At 33.1% G+C, this 20,136-nt stretch overlaps 2 protein-coding genes across 2 annotated transcripts; one reads left to right on the forward strand and one right to left on the reverse strand.

Moving 5' to 3' along the window:
- Positions 1-8,986: 8,986 nt before the first annotated feature.
- LOC146908998 (uncharacterized) lies at positions 8,987-12,457 on the forward strand. The gene is made up of 2 exons (XM_085729765.1): positions 8,987-11,838; positions 11,947-12,457. Exons 1-2 carry the CDS (start codon positions 9,006-9,008, stop codon positions 12,303-12,305), a joined length of 3,192 nt encoding a protein of 1,063 aa, XP_085585891.1. The 5' UTR covers positions 8,987-9,005; the 3' UTR covers positions 12,306-12,457.
- An 892-nt stretch (positions 12,458-13,349) lies between these two features.
- On the reverse strand, positions 13,350-19,329 carry LOC146908999 (subtilisin-like protease Glyma18g48580). The gene is made up of 11 exons (XM_085729766.1): positions 19,185-19,329; positions 18,970-19,079; positions 18,772-18,869; positions 18,533-18,688; positions 16,819-16,942; positions 16,013-16,556; positions 15,814-15,908; positions 15,420-15,674; positions 15,132-15,261; positions 14,632-14,848; positions 13,350-14,198 (listed from the first exon to the last, which is right to left on the reverse strand). Exons 1-11 carry the CDS (start codon positions 19,275-19,277, stop codon positions 13,657-13,659), a joined length of 2,364 nt encoding a protein of 787 aa, XP_085585892.1. The 5' UTR covers positions 19,278-19,329; the 3' UTR covers positions 13,350-13,656.
- Positions 19,330-20,136: the final 807 nt, after the last annotated feature.

Consider the following 20,136-nt stretch of genomic DNA (forward strand, 5'->3'; position numbering starts at 1 on the left):
TCAAATTTTTTCTCCCTCACCCCTTGTATCCTTCCCCTCCACCTCCTTGTCCTTCTTTCTCAATATGTCAAAATGGGCTGCACTAGCCCAAACTTAAAACTAACAAAAGCTAACATTGTTCAAAGCCTTAGTTAACTTCTTCCACATCTCTCACATTATCAAAACCTTACAAAACTGTAAGCCTGACCACCAACATTTCTCTTGCAACAATGTATAAGTGTGACAAAATTCCACGTGCCTCAAAGCCCTTATGAAATAAGAACAAAAGAATCTGTTCTAGAAAATTAGTAAAGTAAAATGGCGCTGAAGTACTGTGTGTTTTATCTTGGTTTTCGGGTGTCAAACATTGATTACATTTGAACCTTTTTAACCTTTGATATCTTATTTTTTCTTGGGAAGGGAAAAAATAAGCAAAACCCTTGAGAATCGAGGTCCGGGAGTTGTTTTCGCTACGGGAAGGTGTTAGGCACCCATAACGACTATAGTAACCTATAGGAACCGTCTTTACTTTCTACGCGCGCGCTTTATTTTTAAATGCTATTTGAAAAAATGATATTTACACCTAAGAGTTTACTAAGTGAAGAATTGGAGGGAGAAGAATGTTTGAATTTTTATTTTATTTGAATTGAAGGAATTTTGATTCCTTGCCTACGTACCCGTTTAAGGGATCAAATCCACCGTAGTTCTCTTCCAAAAAATGTTTTTGTTTTCGTTGGTTGATTTTAAGTTTGAAAATTGGAATTTTGAAGAATGAAAGGGAGAGGCCTCAAGGGCATAAGATTGTGAAATTGTGAGGTTGAATTAGTTATTTTGCAAAAAAGTCTAAGTATGATTAAGAATTTGTTAAGATTTTTGTTTAAGAAAATAAAAGGAAAATCAATGGGATTTTTCCCAAAGTTTATTTAGAAAATTATTTGAGTGATATTGTTCATATTTTTTGGAAAAGAGAGTTTTTTCTAAGTTTCAAAGTTCCTAGACATACATCTAAAGCATTCAATCCTAAACATACATCTAAACATGCATATCCTAGCCATACATCTAAAGTGAGGTGTGTGCGTGTGTCGGTGCTTGTGTCGGTGTACATCATTAGAGTCCATTGTCCTTTACATCATTGGCCTAGATACATGCTATGGTCTTGCAAGATTTTTAAAATTGCATAATAGTAAAGTACAAAAATTCCTAAGTTTTTACATTCTAATTTTTGCATGAACTTTAAAGTAAAAAAAAAAGATGAAAACCAAGGATATAAGATGATGAGATGAAGATGATGAAAGATGCTCATGAAACATGAAACAAAATGGTTAGTAATATAAGGCACAAAATGATAGAAGGGATAGGTAAGAAAATGTTAAGCAAATCGATGAGAATTAACACTAAAGTGGCAAAATATGCCTAAAATTTACCATGACATGAAAGCGAGATTATGACCTATAATTTTCATATCCTTTGCAAATTTCCAAAGAGTTTTATTTCAGCATATGATATGAAACTTGCAAGGCAACATCAAGCTTCAAAAGTTTTGGCATACTTTAGACCTATTTTGCACCAATTTGCACATGGTAGTATTCAAACAATTTGCAATACAAGAAATCAACATCATACATCACAAAACAGCACCAAATATTCCAAATTAAACACCAAACGATATCTCAAAGTTATTCATCAAGCACCAATTATCACGAGCCAAAATATTGGAACCGAAATATGCAAAAAAAAAAAAAAAATCCACAAAATTTGACGAAAAGTCACAAAAGTCACAAACAAACTCACATACATTTTTGATGCAATTTTCAACATGTAAAACAAACGTTCCATGCCAACAATTGATCACAACAACTTCGCAAAAAAGCGTTAGAAATTTGATCAAGATTCGAACAAAAATTGACACAAATCACTAATCAAGAATCAAAATATTTTTCACATGTTGCGATCAAGACTTGGCATGTAAGACACATCAAAAATCATCAAGAAGCATAAAAAGAACTACTAGTATTTTGGTGGAATTTTCAAAAGCTTTTAGGCATGGCAGGGGGTGCAGTTCGCATTTAACCGCGTCAAACTAGCCAAAATATATAGTAAACAGAAATTCAGCACAAACAAACTCCCAAGCCCAAAGCATAAGGCCCAAATCCATAACAGAAGGTACAAGAACCACATGATTAACATCAAAACACTGAGAAGCTGAGGGACCATGGTATTATGGTGATCTAGCATACGTGGAATCAAATGGAAGGAGAATGGCAAAAAGAAGTATCACGTACAGGGACAAAAAACCATTGAAGCAAATCTTCTTTCTTTCTAAACGTGATTCCCTCTCTTCTCTCTCTCTATTCGATTCTCAATTCAGATTTCAAAACAATATTTCAATCTTTCTAGACTTACAATGTAACCATGTAAAGAAAGCAAAAAAGAATTACCTCAAGTTCTTGCAGTTTTGGCTCGATCTTTTCTTTTCCTTCCTTCTTCGGATCTGCACTAGTTCGTCGTTATTGTGGTGCCTTCGTAGCTCGTATTTCTTCTCTTGAAATTCACGGTCTGAACTTGATGTTCTCCCCTTGAGATTCGGTTGTACCAAACGTGATGGTTGTGGCTTGGAATGAGTCCGATTCGAATTGGTAATTGAATGACATGAATTGGTGAATTGGAGGTTGATGATGATGGATATTAATGAATTGGAGAAGATTGAAGGTTGTTAGGGTGATTATGGAGGTTGAAGGTGGTGGTTATGGAGGTTGAGGTGAGGTTGAAGATGAAGTTGTGGTGGTTGTTAGAGAGAGAAAGTGAAAAAAAAAAAGTTAGTTAGGGTGGAGATTGTGGTGGTTGAAGGTTGTTGTGGTGGTTGAAAATGAAGATGGAGGTGGTTAGCGTTTGTTAGGGTGGTGATGGAGGTGGTTGGAGAAGTTTGTTAGGGTGGTGGGAGAAGAGGAGGTTGCGGCTAGAAAGAGAAGAGGGAGAGGGAAAAGGAAAAAAATGATTTTGTGATTTTTGTGTAAAAAAAAGATTAGTGAGAAAATGATTAGTTTTTTTTGACCTTGACCAATGGGACCTATTATATAGGTGATGTGGGAACGTTTGGACCAATAGGAGTAGGACATGTGGCACCTGAAAATTATTTGGACTAACAAATGGACTAAAATACCAAATGACAAAAAGGACCAAAAAGTAATTAAAATAAAATTGGTAAAAAAATGTAATTTTGAAAATAACGAAAAGTGAAACAATTAAAAATGACAAAACGGATTAAAACGAACCAATTACTTAAACGAGGTACTTTAAAGTAACCTCTCTCTGTCAAAATTTTGCGTGAAATGACCAAAATGCCCCTAGGGACTAAAACGACTTAAAATGATTCAGATGTAATTTTAAAATGGTGTTTTGACATGGAATTAAAGCAAGAGTTTATACAAGCAAATTAAAAGACTCAGAGACAATTTTTAGAAATTAAACAGGGTTTTTACACATGAAAAGACTAAAATGCCCTTAGGGGCTACACTGACTCAAAATGACTTCAAATGCAATTTTTAAAAATGGATTCTAACAGGGAATTAAAGCAAGATTCATTCAAACCAATTGAAATGACTTAGGGACAATTTTTTCAAAGATTGAAAGAAATTTTAACATAGGAAATGACCAAAATGCCCCTAGGGGCTAAACTGACTAAAAAATGACCCAACTGATATTTTTTAAATGAATTTTGACATGAGATTGAAACAAGGACTCATACACACCAATTGAAGAGACTCAAACAATTTTCTAAAATTAAAATGAGTTGAATGCAGGGAATGACTAAAATACCCTTTTCCATGGATTTTGCAAATAACAATGAAATAAGATGCAGAGAAAGATGCAATTGATCAGAGACAATTTCAAATGACTTAAAATGCAAGAAAAGAAGAATTGAGCAAGTATTTTTAGGTCCAAAATTAGGGTATAACACTGTGTGCATCCTTATTCTTACTCGATCTCGTCCTACGAGCACCATGTCTCTCACGACGCACCACTTATCTCCCTCTGTTAAAAGAACTATGTACACGTTAAGTCAAATTGTAATGTGCATAAATAAAATCATCCCTCTCGTACCTGCATTTTCCTGTTGAAAACCTAAACCTTGATCGCAATCTCCTCCGAACCGGTAACCTTGACCTCCAAACCGATTAAACATGTTTGAACCCAAACCCCTTTGCCTAGAGCCTTCCCAAAAACATGTCATGTCCTCAATCATATGGTTGAATTGCTTTTCGACGTCGCATACTCACCACGAACCATCCATCCCTATCCCTCACCCCCAAATATATCTCTCCCTGAATGGAATCCTATCCTACCCAATGTCCCTCACCGTCGACGAAAAAGAGTGCCAACACGGTTGCCCTTATCTGGAGCTCTCTCTCTCTCTCTCTCTCTCTCTCTCTCTCTCTCTCTCTCATGTTATTAAATATCCTATTGATTGTTTGATTTAGTTAATAAAATTTTTGAGATAATTTATGAAATGGTCATATTAACTAGTGTCCTGAGGCATTAGTTAAGAAGCAAAGCTTTCCTTAAATACTAAAAACAAAGCTAGGCCCGTGACCAATTTTAGTATCAAGAAAATGCCAGATTGAATAATACTTAAATGATTTGCCAAATATCTATATCTAATCAAATATTTAAAGCGTCAAGTTAACATGTGCCCTCGTGAGCTTAGTTCAGTTAATATGGACAATACATAAAATATGCAGGTCCGGGTTTCGAACTCCGGCCACCACAAAAAAAAAATTAGTAAAATAATTTTTAATCTTTTAAGGAATAAATTTGCAAAATTTTCAATATATAATATTATTTTTGATATACTAAAAACAATTAGGCTAAATTGCATATTTGGTCCCTTAACTTATTTATTGTTTTTATTTTGATCACATAACCAATTAACATTAGGTTTTGGGCCCCGAACTTATATTCCGGTAGTCATATCAATCATTTCTGTCAAAAATGTTAACCAAATGTTTAAGGTGGATACACATTGTACGTGATCCACCAAAGACCTCATTAAAATGTTTAATGTTAACCTTTTGATCTTTCTAAAATAAAAAAATACAATCATTAGATCATACATGTGTACTAATGCATCATCCCCTAATTTTTTGTATATTTCTTCCTCTTATTCTCTACTTCTCTTCTTCGTCTTCATCAAAGTCTTCATACATTCATCAAATAACTCAAATTGACCCATATTAAACTTATGATATAAACTATTGAAGCATAAACAGTTCATCACCTAAGAAATTTACAAGCAAAATCAGTTAACTTAGTACTACTATTGTATAATCCATACTGGTTTTGATACGAAATGGATGAATTGTGAAAGATTATGAATATGCATTTTTGTCCAAGTAAACCTCCAAGCTTTGATATATTCTTTCTAATGAGGAAAGCATAATAAGCCTGCTTAAACCTGCCCCGTTGCCATGCCTAGTTTCTTCTTCATTACCATCACTCTCAATTTCCTCAAATAACAACAAATCATTAACACACCATTAAACATCTTTAACGGGTATGTTTTTTCTTTGGCTTAATTAATGATTTGGTCCCTTAAGTTATTTGTTGGTTACATTTTGGTCCCATAAGTTATTAACGTTACAATTTGGTCCCTTAAGTTATTTGTTGGTTACATTTTGGTCCCATAAGTTATTAACGTTACAATTTGGTCCCTTAACTTATTTTTTGGTTTCGTTTTGGTACCTTAACTTATTTGTTGGTTTCGTTTTGATCTCTTAACTCTAATACATTCATCCTAACATAAAGGACCAGAGTGGTTGACGGAGGAAGAGTTAAGGTACCAAAACGAAACCAAAAAATAAGTTAAGGTACCAAATTGTAACGTTAATAACTTATGGGACCAAAATGTAACCAACAAATAACTTAAGGGACCAAATTGTAACGTTAATAACTTATGGGACCAAAATGTAACCAACAAATAACTTTAAGGGACCAAATCATTAATTAAGCCTTTTTCTTTCGTGTGAAAAATGATGGGGTTGTGAAAAAATATTTGCTTTTTGAGTTTGGATTGGTGGGTGAGGTTCTAATTGATTCATTTCTTAAACATTCAGGGGTTTATGGTTGAGTTGTCATTTGGGTATGTGGTTGGTAATGGAACGACAAAGAAAATGAAGTGATGGACTGGAAAGAACAAAGATGGATTAAGGTGAAGAAGAAGAAATGTTGAACATGAAGAACATAATTAAATACCCTCTATTTCGCTCATTGTTTTCTATGAAGATGATGATGAAACTAAGGATTCACCGAGTTTGAGTAAAGAACTATGGAATCACAAACCCATCTTACAAACATTCACCCACATTTTTTTCAACAGGTTCTTAGATTTTGGAATGAAGAATAATAAAGATCATGAAATAGAGGGTCTTTTGAAGTAATTAATTTGATAATATTTTAGTTTTTTTTTATTATTTCTATTCTTTTTCTGGAAAAAAGTTTTGGTTTGTTTGATGGAGTTGACGATGATAATAATGTAGAAGCGAAGGAAAGAAAGAGATGAATAAATTAGGTGTTGATGGTTCACCGTTAAATTCAATGGACATTCAAGATCTAATGTTTTATCTTTTAACATAAAGATCAAATGGTTAGAATTAAAATGATTAATTAATAAGGCCTATGGTAACATAAATGGACCAATTTGGTTAACGAAACTAATGTTAAAAGACGTAAATGTAACAATCATCGGTTACGAGACCAACTAAAAATTATAAATAAATTTTGAGAACCAAATATGTAATTTAGCCAAACACATGTTAGCATTTCTTGTTCCCTAAAATAAATGTTAGCATTTCTTGTGTTTAAAAAAAAAAATGCATAAAATTGAAAAATGTATAGTATTTACGTGTGTGGGGACATTTTGATAAAAAAAAAAAAGGAGAGATTATAGGGTCATCTGAATAAGTAATCATTAAAAAAGTAATCTTATCTTTTTTTGATAGAAACTAAAAAAAAGTAATCTTGTTCCCCTCAAAGAAAAAAGTAATCTTATCCCGTCAAAAGAAGAAAGCAATTGTTACCAAGAAAAAGAAAAAAAAAAAAAAAAGAACAAAGCAATCGCATCTAATCAAAAGAAAAATGCAATCGCATCCAAGGAAATGGGAACAAGTGTTTCAGGGCATTTTTAAAAGATTATACCTCCGTATCAAAATAATTGTCTATTTAATATTTTTTCTTTGTTTAAAAATAATTGTCACATTAAAATATCAATATAATATTTAACATTTTTTTCATTATTATACTCTTATTTATTAAATTTCATGTAATACCTATTCTTTTTCCAAATTTTTCATAGAACGGGTATACATAGATATCCTTTTATGTACCGGTAGTATTGCTAGATCCATAAACAACGTTTTATTGATTTTCTTGAATCAACAAACAAAATACTAAATATAAATAAATCCATTTAAAAAAATTGAACAAAGAATTGAAAATGAAATTATAATTCCATTGATGTCAATATTCGACAAATCTTGAAATATTACGAAGACCTTGCATATATTATGCATTATCACTACCAACTGGTCTAAGCTCATGGCGACATGATGTATCTTATTTGTCACAAGCATATGTGTTTACATCCAACTTAACTACTCCACTAACTACAATTAATAAAGATATTTTAGTAAGTCATACTAATTTTATCATTGAAAACAACACAATTAATCATTTTCTTAAAAATCGTACACAAACCTTAAATGACTATTATTTTGAGATGGAAAGAGTAAATAGTAAGTATTTATAAAAATATGTGTATTTGATGTATTAAAAATTGAAATATTTGATATTTTTAAAAAATTATTATTTGATGGGTCATGTTAACTTGTGCCCTAAGGGCACAAGTTAAGAAACTATAAAAAGAAATAAGAAATAAATTTTGTATTGAAAGTATAAATATTTAAACATTTGTAATGTTTGAATACACAATTTCCAAGAAAATAATTCTATATTTAGCTTTTTAACTTGTGCTTGAGAGCAAAAGTGAGCATTTCCCTTATTTGATTTGGAAGTGTTCAAGAATACTCGTTAACAAGACGCGACAATATATACGCACATATCGCATTGGATTCTGGAGCCATTTGATGGCTGTTTTTGATATTGATGTCAGCTTTCCAACCAATGTGTTTGCTATCCTACAACACCTGGATAAGCAGCAAATTTTTTTTTCCAGTGTGACCCTCTAGAGTATATGGAAGCATCCCGAAACAATAAGGTATGAAACATTACTGAAACACCTCTAGTTATTTGTGCTCGTGCAGGTTCTCTTTTTACTAGTGGAGGAATGCTCGGACTATTCGGCATCCTATCCCTCATAATCCGGACACCCCAAATGATTTGAAGTGGATTAAACCAAGTCCCGGTAGGTTTACTTGTAATGATGATGCGTCCTTCTCTCAAGCTCGGAATCAAGTCGGTATTGGTGTTTGCATTCGAGATGATGAAGGTCGCTTTGTTTTAGCCAAGACTGAATGGATGACTCCGCTTCTTGATGTGAATTTGGGTGAGGCTTTGGGTTTATTATCAGCAATTGGTTCGCGATCTGCAACTAGGTATTGTGGTCTTGGAGCTTGACTCCAAAACTGTGGTAGATGGTCTTTATGGTAGTAAAAGTGGCGTCTTTAATTTTAGCGCAGTAATTAATGATTGCAGACGTCTGTTAGCTTCTGATTTAGTAACCTCTGATGTTAGGTTCATTCGGAGATAAGCCAATGAAGCCACTCATAGCTTTGCTAGAGTGGCTTTGCGTCAAGCTAGTTTCCATATTCATATTATGATTTCATCTTCTATCTCTACTATTATTATGAATGAAATGCAATAAGTTTCTTTTTGTCAATTAAAAAAAAAATCAATGTGATCATTGTTGGTTTGCTTTTTTTTTTTTGTTACATTTTAGTTTGTTTGCTTTAAGTTCAAACTTATATATACAGATCCGTGAAAAACTCGTAAAAATAAATCCAGCTACTTGAATAATGGTACTACTCAAGTTGAACATGATTATATTCATAATTCTCTGTGTCTTTTCGACACTCTGTGTAGCTGAAGACAGTGAAGCAAAATTAGCTTTGTTGAAGTGGAAAAATAGCTTTGACAACCAAAGCCAAGCTCTCTTGCCAACTTGGAAAAATACCACAAATCCATGCAAAAAATGGAGAGGAATTGAGTGTGACAAATCCAATTTAATTTCTACCATAGATCTTGCAAATTTTGGACTAAAAGGTACACTTCACTCTCTCACCTTCTCTTCATTTCCCAACCTCCTCACCATAAGCATCTTCAACAACTCCTTTTACGGAACCATCCCCCCACAAATTGGTAACATGTCAAAAATAAGGACATTAATTATTTCTCGAAATTATTTTGACGGTTCAATCCCACAAGAAATGTTTACATTAACAAGTTTAGAAAACCTTGATATTTCATTTTGTAAACTAAATGGAACAATTCCTAATACCATAGGAAATTTAACCAATCTATCATATCTTGCTTTAGGAGGCAACAATTTGTCTGGTGGACCTATTCCTCCTGAGATTGGAAAATTAAACAAATTATTGTTTCTATCAATTCAAAAAAGTAACCTAGTTGGTTCCATTCCACAAGAAATTGGGTTGTTGACAAATCTTGCTTATATTGATTTGTCAAGAAACTCTCTATCCGGTGGTATCCCTGAAACCATAGGGAACTTGAGCAAATTAGATACACTTGTCCTTTCTAATAACACCAAGATGTCTGGTCCAATTCCACATTCCTTGTGGAACATGTCTAGCTTGACCGTACTCTACTTTGATAGCATAGGTCTTTCTGGTTCAATCCCTGATTCCATACAAAACTTGGTTAATTTGAAGGAACTTGCACTTGATATCAATCACCTTTCTGGATCCATTCCTTCCACTATTGGAAACTTGAAAAATCTCATTTATTTGTATTTGGGAAGTAATAATCTTTCTGGACCAATTCCTGTGTCTCTAGGAAATTTGATCAATTTGCAAGTCCTTAGTGTCCAAGAAAACAACCTCACTGGAACTATTCCAGCTTCAATTGGAAATTTGAAGCGGCTCACTGTTTTTGAAGTAGCTACCAATAAACTTCATGGTAGAATTCCAAATGGTCTTTATGACATAACCAATTGGTTTTCCTTTATTGTGTCCGAAAATGATTTTGTTGGCCATTTGCCGTCTCAAATATGCTCTGGTGGATCCTTAATGTTATTAAATGCTGATCACAACCGTTTCACCGGTCCAATACCAACAAGTTTGAAAAACTGTTCTAGCATTGAAAGAATCAGGCTGGAGGTGAATCAAATAGAAGGTGATATAGCACAAGATTTTGGTGTATATCCGAAGTTGCAATACCTAGATCTGAGTGACAATAAATTTCATGGACAAATTTCACCAAACTGGGGGAAGTCTCTTGATCTTGAGACCTTTATAATATCTAACAACAATATTTCTGGTGTTATACCATTAGATTTTATTGGTTTAACCAAGCTGGGTGTGCTTCATCTTTCTTCAAATCAATTGACTGGGAAACTCCCAATGGAAGTACTAGGAGGCATGAAATCCTTATTTGATCTCAAGATTAGCAACAATCATTTCTCAGATAACATCCCAACAGAAATTGGATTGCTGCAAATACTTCAAGAGTTGGATCTCGGAGGAAATGAGTTGAGTGGCACGATACCAAAAGAACTTGTAGAGCTACCGAATTTACGAATGTTGAATTTGAGCAGAAACAAAATTGAAGGAATTATTCCAATTAAGTTTGGTTCAGGTTTGGAATCTCTTGATCTCAGTGGCAATTTTTTGAAAGGAAATATACCAACAGGTCTTGCAGACTTGGTGCGGTTGTCAAAGTTAAATCTCTCACATAATATGCTTTCAGGAACCATTCCTCAAAATTTTGGAAGGAATTTGGTTTTTGTTAATATATCAGACAACCAGTTAGAAGGTCCGCTACCGAAAATTCCGGCTTTTCTTAATGCTTCATTTGAATCATTCAAAAATAACAACGGCTTATGCGGAAATATCATAGGTTTGGTTCCTTGTACTACAAGCCAAAGTCAAAAGAGCAAAAATGTCCTTCAATCGGTATTCATTGCTTTAGGAGCTCTAATATTAGTGTTGTTTCTGGTTGGAGCTTTGATGTATATATTGTTTCGAAGAAAAAAACCAAATGAAGAAAGGCAAACTGAAGAAGCACATAGGGGAGTACTATTTTCAATTTGGAGTGATGATGGAAAAATGATGTTTGAAAATATTATTGAAGCTACTGAGAATTTTGATGACAAATATCTCATTGGAGTTGGAAGTCAAGGAAATGTTTACAAGGCAGAGTTATCAACAGGTTTGGTTGTTGCTGTGAAGAAGCTTCATTTGGTAACAGATGAAGAAATGTCATGTTTGATCAGTTGCAAGTCTTTTATAAGTGAGATTGAAACCTTGACAGGAATCAAACACAGGAACATCATAAAGCTTCACGGATTTTGCTCACATTCTAAATTCTCATTTTTGGTTTACAAGTTCTTGGAAGGTGGAAGCTTAGATCAAACACTAAACAATGACACACAAGCCACTGCATTTGATTGGGAAAAGAGGGTGAATGTTGTTAAAGGTGTGGCCAATGCTTTATCGTACTTGCATCATGATTGCTCACCTCCTATTATTCATCGTGATATATCGAGCAAGAATATTCTTCTCAATCTTGACTATGAAGCTCATGTCTCCGACTTTGGGACAGCTAAGTTTCTTAAGCCTGACTTACATAGTTGGACACAATTTGCAGGCACTTTTGGGTATGCAGCTCCAGGTTAGAACCATTTCCCCTCTTATATAGAAATTGAAATTATCATATCATTTTTTACATAATATTTGTGCAACATATAACTTATATTTGAAACTCATTCTTTGTTTGCAGAGTTGGCACAAACAATGGAAGTGAATGAGAAATGTGATGTATACAGTTTTGGAGTACTTGCTTTGCAAATCATAATGGGAAAACATCCAGGAGATCTCATTTCATTATTTTTGTCACCATCTACAAGGCCAACGGCTGATAATATGTTGTTGATAGATGTTTTAGATCAACGACTTCAACAAGTTATAGAACCAATTGATGAGGAGGTTATCTTGATAACGAGATTGGCATTTGCTTGCTTGAGTCAGAATCCACTTTCTCGACCAAGCATGGATCAAGTATGTAAGATGCTTGCAATAGGAAAATCACCTTTGGTGGGAAAGCAACTTCACATGATAAGACTAGGACAACTTCACTAACTCAATGAAATTGTCTACTGTATGTAAATATATAATAATGATACTAACATTCTCGTCTTTCTGTTGTTTCTTCAGTTATAAGCTTTGTGGTTAGAGTTTGGCTTTGAAAATTCCATATGGAAAGATTGTACAAATGAACAAACTTACACCAATTTCTTTCTCCCTTTCTATTGCACCAATTACTACCTCAAAATGAAAATGAAAAACAGTGAACATCAGTAGTAATGGTTATAAATTCATCATTTAAATGCAAAAATGCTGGAAATAAATTCGTCATTTAATTAGGCGTAGAAAATTAAAGCAATGGAGAAGATATCAATGAACGAATTTAATTTAGAAATCATGTCTAAATATTGAGCGAATAAAATTGATCACACGGGGAAGAGTTTCTTACCTTTATTTATCACGACATGTAACTGGATCCCCGGAGTTGTGATTCTCTAAAAGAGTAGAAAAGCACGGCGAATGTTGGTTACAAATCGTGTAGATGCGGCAATGTGTGTTGAGGGAAAACAAGGAAAGCGTATGTTCTCCAGTGTGTGTCAATTAAGGAAGCAAATTTGTGCAGGTTCGTATTCCAATTTTTTCACCATCTTGATGTCCAAAAAATTTCGATGGGAGGGCCATGGTTTTTCAATAAACACATGTAGATAATCGGAGCTATGAACAAAGAAGAGGAGACATCACAAGTGCAGCTATGCAGTGCCTTTTTGGATACAGATCACAAGTTATTAGCAAGGCATTGTGACAAAGAAGGTGGGTAAGCAACTGGCGGAGGCGTTTGGGGAGTTCCTGCTGCATATGCCAACAACACAAGTTCTGCATGCATGTGTCTTAAAAAGAAATGGAGATGTTGGCTTAAAAATGGTGAATCGAAATTTAAAACTATGAAATATATATCCTTTCAATCACATTCCTTAATGACACATGCTGAAGATTGAATAATTTGTTTTTATCTTTAGTCCACTAAACATTTGCATCAATTGAATAACCTAGTCCACTAAACAATATTTATCTAATTACTTAGTACATAAAAAATCAGTGTGAAAGTTAAAATAGAAAGAAATACTTATAATTTAAAATCACTTATGGTTGTGCACGATATATTGATACCATACTCTCATATACATCAATTATTAGGGTACATATACACTAGTTATTATAATACTCATTACTAAGCATATATACTTATTATAAAACTCATTAGACTACCATACATACCCAAGCAACAACAGCAACAAAATTGATGAAATAACAAAAGCAAACTGGTATAATCTAATAGCCAAACATGCATTTACATATATGCATCTACATTTTATTGTCATAACTGAACCAACTCAGAAATAATCCTTCATTTGCGCTTAACAGTAACGGGGCTCCTTACAATGTGTTTTCCATTTGTCCATCGCAATTCTCCAAATTGGTATTTCCTCCTTGGAGTCACACTTGTTGCTTGCACAATAACTTTAAATGTCTTCTTTTCACCTATTTTCTTGAAATTCAAGGAACTTGGTACAACAACAATTTTATATCCAGGCAATTGAACTTTAGCAAAATATGTACTTGGCGGCCCAACATTGGTAACTGTACGAGTGACAGTAATAGCATTTAATCCAAGATTTGGTAACGTGATTGAAGGGTAATTTAAGTCATCTATGCTATGAGTTCCTGAACAAGTAAATGTCATGTTGAAATTAAGTGCTGAAATGAGTTGCTTGTTGTATCCAGAGGCACATAAGAAGTTTAAGTAATCCTTAATGCTTAGATCATAAACAAGTCCAGGATCTATTGCACTGTTGGGTTGAATATGTCCTGAACCATAAGCAAATGGATTTGCCAGTGTTTTATCAAATGCGTCGCTTATAGGCTTGTTGGTGTTATCTCTTGTGGTTGCTGCAAGCCAACATATTTTGACAAGTAAGTAATGACTAATCATTTTAAAAATCAGAAATCAATTTGTTCTGCCTTTATTTTCCATTGATCAATGAATTATGAATTTATAGGAATGCTAGAAATATTCATTCTAACACTCTCTCACACAATTTTGGGAATGATCCCCACATAAAGTAGTAAGACCCACATGAATTTCAATGGATAAGAGAATGAAAGTTGGAAAGAAAATGATAGAGTGATTGTTGGTAGCATTACTCATGAATTTATATATGGTTAGGATTTGCACTTAATAAATCATTTACAATCTTGATAAATAATCATACATATGAATATGCAATATTTTCTAACTTAAACTTAAATCAACTATCAATTACTAATATATGATTAGGATTTGCTCCTATATGTAGCATGTGAGTGATAAGAGAGGAAATACCAGTGGTCATGATAGCTGATTTAATAGCTGCAGGACTCCAATTAGGATGAAGTGTTTTGATAAGTCCAGCAGTCCCAGCAACATGAGGGCAAGACATAGAAGTTCCTTGCATTACATTGAACGGAAAACCTCGGCGATTGTCTGTTAGTAAATTAGATGCACTTGCAAACAATGAATAGGCAGCAAGTATGTTCACACCTGGCGCAGTTACATCAGGCTGAAACAAAAACCATATTGATAAATCAACATAAATTAATAAGGAGTGCTATATTTCAGGAGAGCAACGCTACATTAATTCATCTCATTGGGTTAAGAGCAACTATACAACTCAGGTTGGACATCACATATTAACCCGAAACCTTAAAACATTTAAGTATATGAGTGTTTTCACTTATACGTTGTTCAACGCCTACTCTTTCATTCAATGTGGAATTTCTAACTCTCACTTGACATGTCATTATATAGCGAGTAGATAACAAATTCTAGTGTACTACAAACACCTTGAGTATATATGGTTGAACTTGATTTGGTCCTCTAGATGAGAATGAAGCCATAACTGGAGCTGGCTTTCTTCCAAAGAGTGTTATTGCTTGGGAAAATCTTATTTTTGTACCCGACTCTATTGTATCCCTGCAAATAAAAATATATGATTATGTATAAATAGTTCCCTTAATCTTGTAACATGTGATTTAATGATGTTACAAGAAGGGTCCATTTTCTTTTTTGAAGGAAAGAAGGGTGCATATAATTTCACTAAAAAAAGGTTCATGTATGTAATTAATAATTACGTGGCAGTTACGCCTAAACGAGGAGGTGCTGTAACTGCTGCTCCCCCATTTCCACCGACAGTAGACAAAACATGAGGCTCAGAAAGAAGTGTTTTCCCATTAACTTTTGGTTGATTTTCCAAAAACATTCCCTTTGCACCTGCAGATAAAGCTTCTTGACCCTCAGCAACTGATTTTATTTTCCCTTCTCGAGCACATGCCACTATTTTACCCTTCACTTTTGAAGGATCAAGTGTTCTTGGTCTACAAAATCGACTGCAACAATATGTAGATAAAAAATTAGTTGTAAGAAACCATGAGCAAGACTTGTGTGGTCACAATCATAATCATAATCGTGAATTTAAAAAAATAGGAGATGATGAATGCAATTGAAGCTGTTGGAATTTACACTTACGCATCTCGGGTTGTGGCATTGGCAAATTTAGCATCAATAGAATTTACTAGAGTAAAAGACTGGTTAGGTGGTAAGTCTACAAAAAGACTGGCTCCCTAAAAATAAAAAAATAACATAAAAAACAATTATTTTACTAGTATAATAATAAATTAACAGCAATAATTTGTCAAAAAAATAAGCAGAATATTAAGAATGATACCCTGATTATTTGGTCACCAATGGTTATGGTACTGCTGAAGTCTCTGTCAATTGTACTAGCAGCAACTGTGAATACCCAAGGAGCAACATTAACAACACTTCCAGGGGTAGGTCCTTCATTTCCCGCAGATGCAACTAACAATATATTTCTGGCAAGCGCATGAAATGCACCTATTGAAACCTCATCAGTAAAAATTTGTTCAGAATTTGTACTAGATTGGCCTCCAGCAGAAACAGAAATTATATCAACACCATCATTAATTGCTTGATCAATAGCAGATAATACATCCGCACCAAAGCAACTAGCAGCATCGGTTAGAGACCAACACACTTTGTAGGTTGCAACCCTAGCTCTTGGTGAACCTCCTTTTATGGTACCATTGCCAATACCAAATATGCTTGCACCTGGTACGAAGTTTCCACCGGCGGTTGATAGTGTATGAGTACCGTGACCTACAAAGTCACGTGCTGTACGCTGCGATGTGGGAAGTTTGCCATTATATCGCTCATAAGCATCGCTGAAAAATCTGGCTCCAATTAGCTTCCTGATATGTTTATGTAGGGCAGTTAATCAACAGAAAGATTGTTAGAGTAACTTCCTCTATTTCCCTCAATATTGTCGCAACAACATCGGACCGACCAGTTTAATAGATCATCTAATGTGTTCAATAATCTCCTTTTAATATTTTCTTTTACAAACGATTTTAATATTATTTAAACTTAATGTGCAATTTAAAAAAAATAGTACTAAGCATAATTGTATAGTCCAAGATAATCATAAAAAAGGGATGTAGGTTGAAAGGGAACCTGTTACAAAGAAATTTCTTAGAACCTTTGAGTTTGTTAATTTGACAGATATTACCCCCACGCCATTTTGCTGGAATTGGGCCAATTCCTCTGTCGCTAAAACTCCTTGATTCGGGCCAAACACCTAATCCAAACAATAGGATAATAGGTATTTTGAATAATTAATTAAGTCATCTAAGTTTAATAAAATCATTAATAAAAAAAGAAACAGATCTTTCACATGGATATTATAATATTGAATCTGTCAATGTTATAGTATCTAATTTAATAAAAATAATTGAAATTCTTTGACTCGTGAACTGCACTAGACTTAATTATTACCACGTGTATTGTGATAAAATAAAATAGTGTATTGTGATAACAATCATTAAGTCAAGAAAGCATCTTGCCAACTCAAAAAAGCCTGTTGTTTTTGTCTCCAAGTAAATCTAAGAAAGAAAGAGAAAAATAAAAAAAGGGCAAATCATTTAATTTTTTTTTTTTTTTTTGACATTTTAAAGGTCTGTCAAGTCACCATAATGTTAGAGGAGATACCATAATGTTAGTATTTGTTTATTTCTGAATGGACCAATATTATATTTCACTGGCTAGTTTCTCATGATCTTAACGTAGCAGCGTTCAATAAAATCCAAAACAAAAAGGAGAAACGACAAGAACATTCTTTTTTTAATATTCTTTAAAGAAAATGGTAAACTAATTTTTTTCTTCTCCTCTAATTTCTTTTTTCGTGATATGTAGCGGAAAGCGAAACTCACAATTTATGCGTTAAGCAATATAAACTAAGATCATATGTTATGTGTTGAACAACAAAGATGGAGATATGTGAAGCAAGATGCAGGTGAGATTGATCACATGAGCTACAGTACACAGAAACGAAAATATTTTTCAAATTCATTAATATGAACAGTGAGATTTATTAACTTTAAGGTTTAGATTTGGTGTAAGTTACGTGAAAATATAGCCACCGAAGATTGACCAGAAAATGCAAGACAAAATATTAAACTGCATGAAAATGAATGAATTTTATTTTATAAACAAAAACAAATTGTTGGTTTTTTCTAAGTTAACCTTGAAGAATACAACAAAATAAAATTAACATGGGTGAATTCTCTGGTAGATTAAAAATTAATTTATGAATACCATTTATAAATTTACTCATGTGATCAATTTCTATTAATTGTTGAAAAAGTACACAATTTTTCTAGGATAATACATACCTCACCAGAAATGAGAATATAAGAAATAAACTAAATTTGAAGAGAGAAAAAAAAACTAAATCCATTTTTTTTTAAAGAATAAGTCACCATTTTTTGTTACTAATAAAAGAAACTTGAAACCTTATACTTAAGACATAAATCTAAAAAATATATCAAAATCAAATATAGACTCGATGATTCATACACAAATCCAAAGAAAGGTACACGATTCCCTATCCCAGTATCCCCTATGACTGATATATTTATTTTTATATATCCCCTATGACTGATATATTTATTTTTATATACAAAACCCTATAATTGACAGGAAATAAGACAAAGGGTTATCAAAGAGAAAAAGACAAAGAGAAGGTGACGTGATAAATGTGATAAGTTTTTGGTGTGATAGAAAGAGAAAGATAAAAATAAAACGAAGCATTGGCGGTAATTATTATTAAATAAACAATTTTGATTGGATTATAGAACATTGAATGTGGTAAAATTATAAAGTTTAGTACCTGTATCAATGTTAGCTATGATGGTATTTTCACCAAACCTTCCCTTTTGCCAAGCTGAGTTGATATCATTTCCATGCAATCCAAGAAATTCCCATGAACGTGTAGTGTGTAGTTTATGCTCTTTGCTCAAGAACACAGATACCACCTTTGGGTTTTCTGCATAATAAAGTTGAAAACATCATGTAATGAAGCTGAAAAATTTAAACATTAGATAGATCTACAAAATTTGTTTTTCTCACTTGCAAGTTGTGCAGCTTCTTCCTCTTCAAGCATAGCTGCAAAGCCATTGATCTGTTTATTATATGAATAAATTATTGCTTCTTTTGCCTCCTCCTTACTGTGAATGATCAGTATATAATAGTTAATCAATCAATTTCCTCTAAAGAAAAGCTTGAGCTGAATATTATAATCGAAAGTTTTTTCTCATTATTATATACCTTCCCAAGATTGAAGCCAGTAGATCATAATGAGAAGATGTAGCAGTTTCAAGGTCAACAGAGGAAGGAGTTGGACCATGTGAGTGTGCTCCCATGTAAACAATGTAGCACTGAAAAAAAAGAATAATAGTAAAAAAACAATACCTTATGAAATTAATGAAAGGATCATCTTAATTACAATGTACATATGTAATTAAGAAGCAAAACTAGCTTACATTTTTGCTTGCATGAACATGATTCAGCATCAAGATGAAAATAAGAAGTGATGAGAAAAGAAGATGATGAAAAGATAAAATGTAGCGACCCATTTTTCCGTCTATGGAAAATGGTTAGCTTAGCTTAGGGGATCTATGCTGATTCATCTCCTTATGTAATGAAAGGCACAAATATTTATATTGTTTTTCTATCGTATTATGTGTAAATTTACATACTTTAAAAAGTTCAAAATAGTAAGTTTGTTGAATTTTTTTTTTGTTACTTTAAATATATAAACTTTTTAATAAATAGTTCTTGTTCTTTAATAAAAAGTTATTACTTTTATTACGTTTAACATGTGCAATATTACATATATATTAGACAAATTCATACTTATGGGAATGGGAGAAAGACAGCTCAAGTATTCTTATTCTTAGCTTTTCGGTAAGCTAAATAAGATATTATATTATATATAAATATATAAATTAATCAATAGAATCCAGATCATATCCTAAGTTTGTCTAAAAATTGTAACCAATTTAGATTGGTTATCTTGGCTCCTTTAGATGAAAAATTTTTGGTTAGTAAAGACTATTCACCTTGTTGACTTCAAGTTCTCTTATGAATAACCACAATTAATAACAATGGATGATTAGTCCCTGTCACACCAGAAAATTAAGTGAATAGAAAAAATGCAAAGAGGAATGATATTTGAACAACAATTTGAGATAAATTTTGTGACAACTTTTTTTTAATTTTTTTTATTGGTCAAAAACAATAGAGAGAGAGGGAAAGAAAGAGAGGAAATAAAAACAAAATGTATGTATCAGAGAGTTGTCACAAAATGTTTATATAGATATCATTTCTCAAGGACAAAACAGAATCACACTCCTAGCCACATTCCTAATTTACAATAGAGTGAAAATTTTCACATCAGTACCAACACCCTTTCATACCAGCAGTTGATTACAT

The sequence above is a fragment of the Medicago sativa genome, chromosome 7 (genome assembly GCF_051527215.1).
Source record: "Medicago sativa cultivar Bolivia chromosome 7, Bolivia_mono, whole genome shotgun sequence".
Taxonomy (NCBI): Eukaryota; Viridiplantae; Streptophyta; class Magnoliopsida; order Fabales; family Fabaceae; genus Medicago; species Medicago sativa.